Genomic DNA, 13,261 nt, shown 5'->3' with positions numbered 1-13,261 from the left:
TCTGAAGTGAGAGATGGAGAGTTAGGTTCACCATTTCAGCCCCAGCTTGTGTTTTTTTGTTTTGGAGTTGGGCAACTCTATACTTTTTCAGCCAGGCATGGGAATTACCTGGGAATGGCAGGAGGAATTCTGAAAAGTCCAGAGATTGCATGGTTAAATTTCCCAAAACATTGGGGGTGGGAGTAAAACCTGGTAAATGTGCTGGAGCTCTATCCTGGGGTGTGGCCTGCCCTGACCCTTGCTTCCCTGAGTTTGGCAGCCTGAGTCAGAACCCTGGCCTGACTACTTAAGATAATCATTTACTGTGCCCTTACACCTCACAACACACAGACTGCCTTGGTGATTTCCACTGACAATAATGTGCCTCATCTGCAGCAACAAGGAGCCCATTTTGGGGGTCTGGGAGGTTCTGTTCAAAGGAGCCCTCAGAAAAAGAAGCCCAGCAGTGTGGGCTTGGTCCAGCTAAATAGAGAATGAACAGAGATGTGAGGTCATAGGGGCTGGGCAATAGAGAATAGGATGGCATTCTGGATAAGGATGGTGGGTTTCAAATTCTGGCTTTGAAGCTGATCAACTGTGTTACCTAGTACAAGCTCTGTCAGCCTTTGTTTCTGTGTCTTTAAAATGAGGATAGTAATCAAATGGAATTTGAGGCTGAGTAGGAGCATCTAATGAGATTCTATCAGGTTTTTTTGCCTAGAGCACTAGAACTTTTGGGGCCATATAGTTCTTGGTTGTGGACATCTGTCCTGTGCATTGTAGGGTGTTTAACAGCATTCCTGGCCTCAACCTACTCAATGACAGTAACCCTTCCCTTTACTGTGACAAACAAAATACCTCCAGACATTGCCCCATGTCCCCTGGGGGGAAATTACCCCTGGTTGAGACTCACTGAGCTACCACAGGTAAGGTCCTTAAAATAGAGCCTGGCCTATTATAAACACCCAAATATTAGCTATAAGTATCAATACTGTCCTTAGTATCATCATCAGTAGTAACAGTATGTATTAGGATAACACCAGCACCTGTTAAAAAAACAGCCCTCAAATTTAAGTCCTTTAACACAGTACAGTTTTTGTTTTGTTTTTGTTCTTGTTTTTTGTTTGTTTTTGTTTTTGTTTTTGTTTTTTGCTTCCTTAGCAGTATTGTACAGCTGTCCCTGATGCTCTAACAGCCCTCCACAAGGTAATTCAGGGATCCAGGGATCCAGACTACTTCCATCTTACAATGTTCCCCTCCTCTTAGTCTTCACAGTACCCCAGAAATACTTAGAAGTGCTTGGGGAAATATTGAGAAATGTATGCAGAAATGCCTGGAGAGAGATACACCTGCCTCGGAAGCTCCTTGGTCTGGAAGTGACTTGCATCTCTACTGGTCACATTCCACTGGTGAAAACTAGTCACATGGCACCATTTAGATGCAAGGGAGCCTGGGAAATGTAGTCCCTGACTGGGCAACCATTTCCTGGTGGCTGGCCAACTCCACATGAATCTTTGGTGGATGCTCAGTTGTTTCTATCATTCATTAGCAGGAAGGTCTAGTGGTCCTGATCACTCTCCTACCTGCCTCTATGTGGCCCTTTTCTGTTGCTTTGTAGTGTTTATAACCACATTATACTGTTCTTGGGTCCAACAAAAGGGAATCTGTTGGAATGGGACTCTCAGAATATGTAGGAAAAGAGGAAAAAACGTTGGAAAGAGGCAAGACCCAAACTAGCTCTGGAATTCTGGGAAGTAGGAATATTCTCATAGCAGAATATCCCACCATTCATGGGATCAATATACTCCAGTCATTTGTTTTTCCCTCCTGTCATTGATTCAGAAGATCTCAGGAGAGAGGGGGCTAGTACTTGGACATGTGTACATCTCCATTGTCCTGGGGGGATTGAAGAGATGCATCCAGCTTTGTGGTCCTCAACCCTATCTGCTCATCAGAGCCATCTGGAGAGCTTTAATGAATACCAATGCCCAATCCCCTCCCCACATCAATGAAATCAGGATGCCTGGGGCCAGATCCTGGACAGCAGCCTTTTGTCCCGGTCTCTGTGACTCCAAAGTGCAGTCAGTGTTAAGAATCATGGGATCTGCCCTTCCAAAGTCAGAGTGGGAAAAGGGCCACTTCAGTTCACCTCCTCACTGAGTCCACACAAAAATGGGGTAGAGGTGATTTCTTGGAATGGAAATTGAGATTTTTTTTTTAAAGACTTTGTTTATTTAAGAAAGAATGCTTTCAGGGGGACAGGAAGAGGGAGAATCAGGCTCCTTGCTGAGCAGGGAACCCAACTTGGGGCTAGATCCCATGACCCTGGGATCATGACTCAAGTGGAAGGCAGATGTTTAACCAAATGAGCCACCCACCTGCCCCAGAACTTGAGATGTTTTTAAGAAAAAAGATGAGATGCTGGGCAACCCAAAATGATGAGTGTTTATATACCCAGAATGTGCCTTGAGGTGTAACCTGTGGCCTGCATTCCCCTCCACAACATCAAAATATTCAAGGTCAGTTTGTTTTCCCCAGCCTCCACCTATTTCTCTATTCTTATCCAGGCAGTATGTCCTATTACCTCTCCCTTCCTTAAATGCATTTTCACCAAGGACATGTAGAAGCAAGAGTTAGGGCTTTTTAACCTGAGGGAAAGCATCTCCAATTATGGGATTCCAGGCACCATGACCAGGAAGAAGGGGGAGATATTGGGGGGTGGGGGTGGGGGGAGTGGAGGAGGGTGGTGGGTGAGGAGTCCAGAGATGTTTCCATAGCAATTTGAATCTTACCATAAGGGTTTTGGAAGGAAGGGCTATTACAGCTAGGGCACCACCTGTGCTTCTCTCCATCTGTGGCTGATGGTTAAGGAGGGAAGGGAACGGATTTGGAGTCAGGCCAACCTGAGCTCACATTCCTACCCTGACTCTTAATTGCTATGTTGTCTGGAAAAGCTTTCTGACTTATCTGGGCTCTTAATTCCCACAGCATTGATAAAAAGGTAATAATAACCCCTACCTGATAGAATTGAGGATTGAATAACAGAGTGTAAAGAAAACTCAGAGCACAATGCCTGACATGTGAAGTGTGCAAAACTAATGTTAGGTTCCTTGTCTCTTTGCTTTATGCCATTTGGAGATACTCAGTCCAAATTTGCTCTAGATCATCAATCCATGGGGAAGATATTATTAGGAAAACGGGTAGAATATTGGAAAGGATTGGTAGGAATTAGGTGGTGTGTAAATAATAGCTTTCCATTTTTTTTTAAACTGGAGAAAACTTGGAAAACAGGAAAGAGAAAGAAGAAAACGAAATATCCAATTTTAGCTCCTAAAGAAAAACACCACTAATTATTTTTGGTATTTCCTTCCCACCTTTCTCCTAGTCATGTTTTAACATAATTGAAATCATATGTTTATGTTCTTTTTTTTCTTAGTATGTAAGCATCTTCCCATAGTATTCCAAACTTTGCTTAACCATCAGTTTATTAGAAATATAGTAGTTCATGAAAAGGCAATGACTCAGTGAGTGAGTCAGTCCCCTGTTTCTGGTCAACTAGGTAATTTCCATTACAAAAATGTCACAAAGCATCCTTTTGTGCCACAAACATTTGCTCTATTTCCAATATGTTCTTAGGAGAGATTCTCAGCAGCAGTGCGACTGGGTCAATGAAAAAGAAGGTTTTTTTTTTAATTTATTTTTATTTTTTTTATTTATTCATGAGAGACACACAGAGAGAGATGCAGAGACACAGGCAGAGGGAGAAGCAGGCTCCATGCAGGGAGCCCGCTGTGGGACTCAATCACGGGTCTCTAAGGATCACACCTGGGCTGCAAGCGGCACTAAACCACTGAGCCACCAGGGCTGCCCAAAAAGAAGGTTTTTAAAAGATCTTTGTCTACATTTCCAGATTTCTCAGCTAAATTTGAAAACAGACCCATCTTAGCTTTTTTTATTTTTTATTTTTTTTTAAACTTTGCAGCCTGACCTCAGAAAGGAACAGGGAATCTCTGGCAAGACACACAAATAGGAGCAACTTTTCCCAAAGATTATAGGGTCTAGTGGGAGTGGGCTTAGGCAGCCCTTGCATCCCCCTCCTCATACCAGCCCAGCCTCCTGTCTGCCTCATAATTAAGCTTCAGATAATGTTTGTAATCTCTTGGTGTTTTCCAGCACATGTCAGGGTGACTGATGGGCTCGTCACAGCTCAGACACCCATCATTCCAGTGCTGTAACTACTTTAACCTTCCTAATACACCAGCTTCAAGGGCAAACCAAGGGCAGGGATTGTCAAGCCCCCTCTTGCTCAGCCTCCCCACCACAGGCGGCTTTTCCTTTCCTCTCCCTGCCCTGCATCCTCTTGCTCCTCTCAGAATCATCCACAAGATAGACCTAAGGCAGTTGTTCAACACCATAAGTATAACTATTCTTAGGTTACAAGCTGCCAGAATTTTGAAGCAAGTGCATGTAAATATTTCATTTCTGACAGTGAGAGTTATTAAGAGAAACCTTGTGCATTTTCTAAAAGAATTTTAAGAGGCGTTTATTCATTGGACATGTCTGGAGCCTACGGAATTTGGTTGGGGGGGGTGTTGAATATCATCTGTGAATGGGTTCTTTCCTTTTTTACACTCACATTTAAAAATCTGGGCTGAGTTCTGGTGGCTCAGTGGCTGAAACCAAGTCCTGCGCTAGAATGGAGGAGAGGGATGGCATAGAGAAGGGAAGCTACCTGCTTTAAGAAATACCCCTTTGAGTGGTCTGGTTGCTGGCTATTCCATTAAGTGCAGTGGAGCTTAAAATACCAGGTGTTAGGACTGGTGCTGTTATAGTTACTACACCAAACTCACGTAAACGATAGCCACCTGATCTCCAGCTCCATATCAGACATTCCCATGAATCCATACCAAAAAGACAGATTTTTGTGTCCATTTTCTGAATGAGGAAACTGAGGCACACAAAAGTGAAGTAGCTTTCCCTTGGCCATGCACACAGCTTGTAAGTGATAGAGCAAGGATTTACAAAGCCCAGGGATTTCTGATTCCAGAGCAACCCATAGATACTTTACAAACTGGGGATCAAATTGAGCTCCCTGAACATCATCACTTGACAGTAAATCTGGAGTATCTCGTGCAGAAATGCACAAAGAACAGCAAAGTGCACGTGGTTCTGTGAAAGGAAAGATAAATTCACCATTTACTGTGTGCCAGGGACCATGTCAAGCTCTCTGAATATGTATTTTTTGCTTAACTATTAAAACGATCTTATAAAAACATATTTTCCATTTTGTAAGTATACAATTACAGGTCTGGAAAGGAAGAGTACCTTTTGTTGTGATTAACTAGTGCTGTGTAGCAATGTATCCCCAAACCTATTGGCTCAAGACAGCAGCTATTTGTTATAGATCAAGATTTTTGTGAGTCAGGAATCCGGGCAGGGTATGCCAGACAGACATGGACCGATGAGGTTTCTTGGTGGCATTCAACTGCCAGACGGACAGCCTAGAGGGTCCAAGATGGCTTTTCTCACGTGGATGGTACATTGGCCAGGGAGGCTGGAAGTATGAGCTCGTCAGGGACTCTCTATCCAAATGTCTCCATGTGGCCTCTCCCCAGTGGTCTCAGGGTAGTTGAACTTCTGATGTGGCGGCTGAGGGCTCTCAGAGCTCCCCACAGACAGTGGTAGCAACTGCCAGTCTTTTCAGGCTGGCCTAGAACTGAAACAACATCCCTTATGCTGTAATCTGTTGGTCAAGGTGGTTTTAGAGCCCACCCAGATTCATGGGTTGGGAACATAGACCCCACCTCTCAGTGGAAGAAGTACCAAAGAACATGTGCCAATTTCAATCACTACACGTGCCTAAGATGACATATCTAAAAAGTGATAAAAGCAGGTTTTGAACTCAGAACTTGACTCCACAACCATGCTTAGAGTCCCTAGCATCCAGGTCATTCAGCTGTTGCAAATAGGACATTGCAGGGAGAAATACCAGTGTTATTTTTAATAAATAACATGGGGATGCCTGGGTGGCTCAGCGGTTTAGAACCTACCTTCAGCCCAGGACGTGATCCTGGAGTCCTGGAATCGAGTCCCATATCGGACTTATTTAAATAAAATTTAAATAAATAAAATATTTTTAAAAAGAGAGAGAGATAACATGGAGGATGCCTGAGTGGCTCAGCAGTTGTGTATCTACCTTTGGCTCCGGTTGTGAGCCAGATGGAGTCCCACATCAGGCTCCTCACAGGGATCCTGCTTCTCCCTCTGCCTATGTCTCTGTCTCTCTCTGTGTGTCTCTCAAAAATAAAATCTTATAAAAAAGAGAGAGATAACATGGAAACAACATCATGGGGGGCAGAGTTTCCATGTTCCCAGTTAACAAAGAAGTAAATTCTTTCAGATGAGGGAAGTGACCTCAAAGACACTCAGCTGCGGAGTGGCAGGAGCCCCGTTTGTCTTATTCCACAACCCAAGCATGTTTCTGCTTTATGATTCTTTGATGATAGTACTTTAAGGTATTCTATGAACAGCAGTGAAAGCAATCCCGAGACTCAGTCAGTTCAAATAAAGAGTTGACTCAAGCCGGTGAAGAATTTGCAACCTGTTGCTGACCCTTCGTTTAAGGTGATTAAAATGTTTCCTGTTATCCCAGAATAGATCATTAAGATCATAACTGAATACAAAGGAGGGCTGAGCATCCCTTACACTTGAAAGAGGCCCAAGCACAGGAGGGCTTAGATAACCTCCTCAGGGCTGTGTCAGAGGGATAAGCCAGCTCTGCTATAGATAAGAGAAGAAGATCCAAGGATTCAGGGAGAGAGGAAAATGATCAGTGTCAACCTGAAAAACTGAACTCTAAGGGGATCTCTTATAGATACTTGGGGAGCCAATAGTAAGAGGACTCAGTCTGCTCATGCAGCTTCTTTGCTGATGGTTCCTTTCTGCTTATTCAAGCAGAGGAGAAAACAGAGTGGGTATAAAATAAGGGAACAGCTTTAGTCTCAGCTTTGCTCTTGCAAACTGACCAGTGAGTTTCCTCAGTGTCAAGAGGATACCACAGAAGAGCTGGGTTTGAGCCATCTGGCTTGTGTACCCAAGAGATTAGTCACAAAGTGAGGGGACCTCGGCACCAAGAGACTGACGGAATTAATCACTAGAATTTGGAAGAGGTTGGATGGACATGGATTTTCTAACAGGGAATCATGCAGAGGGTCTTGGGCAAGGCAGTGCTGCGGGGAAGAGGTGTGGCCAGGCCTGCTAGCTCTACTCTCTAAAACCATCTTCTCCTCTTTGATATATAGCTTGACCACATAAACAAGCTCCCTTGCCATTATATGTGACCACATGACTGAGCTCTGTCCAGTAGAATGTGAGCTGAAATGCATGACATTTTTCTGAGTCTGGTTCGTGAAGACAACCATTGTGTTCCTCATTGTGTTCTCCTCCTTCTGGCTGGCTGGCTGGTATGGAGATGACCATGGTGACCTTGGAAGCCACAATAAAGATGGCAGAGCCTCTTTCAGCCTGGATCCCTGAAGGATTGTGTGGAGGAGAGCTGGCCTCTAATGTGTTCTTCCACTTAGGACTGTTATGCGAGCAAGAAACGAATACCCGTTGTGTCAAGCCGTTAGACATTTAGTTTTATCTGTTGCTACAACTTCAGTGTTCCTGACAAATATAGAAAGCCTGCACCCACAGGCTCCCCAAAATCCACTTGTGCCCCATGAAGGTATCTAGAATCACAGAGACCTAGATTCAGTTGACTACTCTACCAGAGAAGTAATTTAGCTTCTTTAATACTTATCTAGATCCACTTAGAGTGAGCTCTGTCAGTAAAATGAGCTAATAAGTTCTTTTGTGTCCTTAGACTGTTTTGATTTGTTTCTATCCCATACTACCAAAAAAGGCCTGTCTACCACTTCCCTTATAAAAGTAATAGAGCAGTACCCCAAAACGTTCAGCACAAAAGATTGAATAGTTGGGAGCAACAGAGCCCCAGATGGTTTTTTGGCATCTCAGACTCCAGTGCTTAGGAGATTCAATGAGTGTGATGGAGCAGTGATCTTCCCTACGTCAATTAACTATGTCCTGGTATTTATTAACCTGTGGGGGGTCCCAGGAGGGAATCCATATCTCCATTGTGTGGGCATAATCCCTGTACAGGTTTTGAAGGCAGTTGTAAAGTCTGATCTGTGTTCAAACCCTGATTCTGACACTCTATGGTGAGGAAAGGAACTTAGCATTCCAGCCTCCACCTCCCTATCTGTCATTGTGGCAGGACAGCCAGCTCCTAGAGTTGAGGTGGGGATCTCAAGGTAATCATGTATGTCAAGTTCCTAGCACAAGGGAAGAAGAAACCCTTAATGTCGGCCTTTGCAATTTCAAACACATAAAGAAAGGGAAGAAGAGGAAGGAAATGATTAAAGGGATGGAAAATGGCTGGAACAAAGCTTTTAGGAGTGTCCTGCTGGGAGTTTCCGGCATCCCTTCTGTGCCCTATGCTGGTGCACAGAATGGCTCACCTCAAACATGGCTCTAATCATATCAGCCCCTGCTGGAAACCCTCTGATGGCTGCTGCTGACAAGATAAAAGCCAAATCCCTTAGCCTAGCACCTGCAGCCCATATAGAACCCTCACTCATGCAGCTGGCCTCTGCATTCTGTTCTAGGTGCCCGACATACCGCAGCAGGTCACAGATGGGCCCCTGAGGTCTGTAGTGTCACATTCCTGAATAAGCCCTGACCTATGTGTGTTAGAAGTGAATCTAACTTAAGACTATACAATCAACCCCTGATGCAGTATATAGAGGGTTCCAGTAACTTTCACCATTTGCTTTTCCTATGTTTATCTAATATGTGGAATTATAAATCCTAAGCATGTTTTATCTCCAGTTGGCCACAGGCCCCACCACTCTCTATCATGACTATACGACCCAGCTTTTACTCTATCATATGAATGGGTGAGAGAGTTATGTTTAGTTCACTCTTCAGTGAGGAAAACAAAAAACAAACAAACAAACAAAAAACAGCATTTCTCCTAAGTCTTTTATTAATGTTGAAGCACTATAAAGCATAACTTTTATCCTATTTTAAATTTATGTTTAGTTTGACAAATAATACATGGATATATTTTCAATGAAAAAAATTTCAAACAATTCAGAAAAAGAGAAAGTCCCCACAACTTTTTTCACCCATCAATTCTCCCTCAAGTTCCAGTTTCCTCCTTAGAGGTAGACCTTTTGTTAACTTGATGAATATCCTCCTGGACAGTTTTCAGACATACATCTACGTGGATACAGGGAAGGGAGGAATGTATAATGCATACACGCCTTTAGGTTGTTTTTTTTTTTCTTTTTTCATTTATCATATGTGCTATATAGTTTTTCATGTCAGAACACAATGAAAAACATAATATTCTAACTGTGCATAATATTTTATAATATGGATGTAACATAATTGATTTGGCTTAGAGGACCATAAATTTGGAGTCCAACAGCCACATCCAGACTACATATGTATTTTGTTTGTCCAGAGCCATATCTAGCTGTTTCAAATTAAATGCAAATAGCTTTAGGTAGAGTAGGCAATCTCTAATTTCCACACAGGCCTCTCCATTCCCTATTATCTTACAGGCAGCCCACATTATGCATTTTCATTACTTCCCTGGCCCCTGTGGTCATTTGTGTGTTCAAACTCAGTATTTTAGCCATTCTTTTATTTGTGGGTGTTTAAATTTTTTAGAAATGTATTGTTATCATGAACAATGCTGCAATGAATAGCTATATATTTATCTAAGGTAGATGTAAGAATTGGGTTTGCACACAGGAGACACAAAATGTATTTATTTATTTATTTATTTATTTATGAGACACAAAATTTAGAAGTTAGGAGACATACACAGAGTTAGGAGACACACACTAAAATTATGAAGTGGAGAAAATCCAAGTTAGCTGAGAACTGTGTTGCCCATGTGCTCTGTGAAGCAGGGAGAGGGATACAGCTTAAGACCTACTGCATATCATTTCTACCCTTTTACATTCCCATTGGTTTTCAGCAGGGAGATGTGTGTGTGTACAAGTGCATGTACACACACACACGTGGGATTGTATAACCAGGGCATCTGTCGCGGATTGCTTGGGAATCAGCTCTTCTCCCAGGCCCAGCTCTGATAGGGCTCCCGAGCAGAGAGCAAGAGCAAGGAGGCTCCGGGCTCTGATATTCATCACACCTTGAAGCATCTCTCCAGGGCTAGCCCCTGGATTCATGGTTTGGCAAGCCTCGGACCACAGCTAATGGACTCTTGGCTGAGGTCAGTTTGAAGGCTGGCCTCCTGTTTAGGAGGCTAATGATGCGTGAAGCTGCCCAGTAGGCAGCAGGCTCTGTCTGAGTTACTTCCTGGGCTAATCCTTACGTGAGGACTGGTCTGATGCCTTGAGCTAAGTGTGGGAGAGGTGCTTCTGAGAGCTGCGCCAGTATGAACTACAGGGATTGGTCCCCTAATTCAGGAAGACATAGATTCCTAAGCACTTTGTTGGAGTCACAACTGTGAGCTAGTCTTGATCTGTATCATTTTCAAGTATGGGCTGCCATAACAAAATATCATAGCCTGGGTATATTAAACAACAGAAATTTATTTCTCATAGTTCTGGAGACTGGAAGTTCTAAGGTCAAGGTGCCAGCAGAGTTGGTGTCTGTTGAAGTCTGTCTCCTTGGGTTACAGATGGCTTCATTTGTGTTCTGTCCTCATGTAGCCTTTCCTTGATGCATACAGGTGAGAGAGAGAGAGAGAGAGAGACAGAGAGACAGAGAGAGAAAGAGGAAGCAAAGGGAAGCTAGAAAAAGAGATGTCTCTTTGATGTTTCTTCTGATAAAGACACTAACCCCATTGTGAGGAGCCAACACTCATTACATCATCTAAACTGAATTACCTCGAAAAGGCCCCATCCCCAAATACCATCACATGGGAATTACAACTTTATGAATTTTAAGGTGATACAATTCAGAACACAGCAGTCTGGTAGGAAAATATGACTGAGGTTGGCCAAATCAACCTTGGATATAAGATAGAGTTGCAAGACAGAAAGTTATCAAATCAGAAAGAAATTCTTACCTGCCCTTATGCATATTTAAACACATAGGAACAATGGTGGATGGTGTCTAAATCAAATCCTTGTTGTTGTTGTTGTTGTTGTTACACAAATTAACCCATTTATTATAGACTAGCAATGGTTTTTTTTAGATTTTATTTATTTATTCATAAGAGACACACGGGGGCGGGGGGCAGTGGGGGTGGGGGGAGGCAGAGACACAGGCAGAGGGAGAAGCAGGGTCCATGTGGGGAGCCCGATGCGGGACTTGATCCCAAGTCTCCAGGATCAGGCCCTGGGTTGAAGGCGGTGCTAAAGTGCTGAGCCACCCAGGCTGCCCGCCTAGCAATGTTTTAAATGGTGGAGCTTCTCCTGGACTTTCAACTCCTTCAGTCCTCTGACGGCATGCTTTATTGTGAAGGCAGGAGTAGCGTTGTAGGTCCAGGCACTACCAGCTATGGTTTTCATGTAGGAACAACAGTGCCAGATCCCCACAGCTTGTCTTTTAATCTTGGTTTTTGTCACAGAAGGAACAAGTATAACTTGGCATGCTGACTTATTTCAATCTATTTGCCATTTTCGTGAGGGAGGCACCATAATGGGTCCTGTATTTACTGATGATTCTGACCTTCTTCGTGCGTTTAGTCGTGTTGCTGCAAACTAGCTGTGAGCCCAGAGATAGAAAATGGGCTGTGGGTAGGAGCCTGAAAGTGTATATGATGTTATCTTGGGTTTTAATTGATTTCCCTACTTAGTGATGTTCTGGGCTTGGAAACCCCATGTTCTTTATGAAGTGGGAATAATAAGAGTTGTTTTGGGGATTAAATGAGACAGTAAGTGTAAAGTTGGCACAGTGCCTGGCACAATGTTTTATTTAACAATATTTTGAGGCATTTTGAAAACAGAAAGCTGCAGTTGCTATAGTTTGTAGTTTTACCTTTCCCTTATACTGACTTGAAACTTTAAGGGAAAAAAAAAAAACCCCTCAAAAGTGTCTTCAGTGCCTTTGCTTTTTCAGTGTTCATTTAATCATTATCAGTGCACGGGCATTGCACACAGCCCTCCTCCTTTTTTTTCCTGGCAAGATGGTTATAATGTGTTGAAAATATTAATTATCTTCCTCACCTTATACACAGGACTGGAAAAAACAAATCTTGTTGCTGTGCTTGGTAGAAGAAAAAGTACCTCTGTGCGTGTGTGTCCCTGTGTGTGTATTGCACTCATTGTCCCCTTGGGTCATAACAAATTATTGATGCCAGTTCCTTTAAAAAGACAATTAATCCAATTACCTTCTTGTTGAATCAATACTAATGTCTTTTTTTCTTTAACTTTCAGGTTTTGACAAGCCTGGCTGCCAGCAAAGCTGAGGTAGGAAATGTGGTTTTACTGTCTCTTTGGAGGACATTTTGACATGGTTTCCTTCTGTAATGCAGTGAAATGGGTATCCTAGCTGTGTTATGCTCTGTGTAGTCTCCTGGTGATTTGGATAGGGTGTAGTTAGTAGGCTGGTTTCCATGGTGCTGTTTGGGGCTCTCCAAGTGTGCACTGAGTAGCCTGGTAAAGATGGTTGGTGGTTTCAAAGCCAGATATCCTGTTTGCTTGCTTATGTCTTGGTGACTTCAGGGTCTGTCTGTATACATTATGATTCCAGCTCCACTAAGATAAACCCCTTGGCAGTGAGACCTCCATCTGTCTTTATGCTGTTCTTCCATTTCCTCCCTCCTCTTCCTCACCTTCCTTGTCCTCTGGGGCATGAAGAGAACTGTGGCTGAGGCTGGTAAAGGATAAAAAAGACACTGGTCAGAGGTCATTAGCAAGTTGACCATCGCTGGGAATTGTATGTGATGCTCTTTAATGAATATCTCCAAAATATATCCAGTGCCATGGGGAAGTTGCACTCCCAATCCCAAGTTACTATGTGGATAGAACAAGGAGCATCAACCCTGGCCTCAGGAGCCTGGGGTCTGCATGGCCTTGTGCATCACTGTAACTGCTTAGATTCTCTCTCCTCATGTGCCCAGTGAGGATGAAGATAATTACACTTCCTTTGGATCTATCACATGAGTGTGGAGGCAGATTCTTGCAGGGCTCCACAAAATGAAAGGGGAGACCATTGTCAAAGAGTGGAAACTCTAGTTGAATGTCTGTCTCCTTTGATACGATAGCTTGTAATGCAAACGTTTTCCAAGAACTAT

The 13,261-nt window shown here is 43.2% G+C and overlaps 1 protein-coding gene across 9 annotated transcripts in view; it reads left to right on the top strand.

Annotated features, from left to right (window-relative positions):
* RBFOX1 (RNA binding fox-1 homolog 1) overlaps positions 1 to 13,261 on the top strand; it is a 2,027,925-nt gene that overhangs the window by 480,007 nt on the left and 1,534,657 nt on the right. For all 9 annotated transcript variants that reach the window (XR_012000653.1, XR_012000654.1, XR_012000652.1 and 6 more), the window contains exon 4: positions 12,402 to 12,434. Coding sequence is in view for 6 of the 9 variants with exons in the window: in XM_072753902.1 (XP_072610003.1) it covers positions 12,402 to 12,434 (33 nt within the window). In the remaining 3 variants the exon portion in view is untranslated. The remainder of the gene's footprint in view (positions 1 to 12,401; positions 12,435 to 13,261) is intronic.

Source organism: Vulpes vulpes, chromosome 3, assembly GCF_048418805.1.
Source record: "Vulpes vulpes isolate BD-2025 chromosome 3, VulVul3, whole genome shotgun sequence".
Lineage (NCBI taxonomy): Eukaryota > Metazoa > Chordata > Mammalia > Carnivora > Canidae > Vulpes > Vulpes vulpes.
Note: the sequence above shows the minus strand (reverse complement) of the source record. Positions and strands in the feature narration are given on the sequence as shown.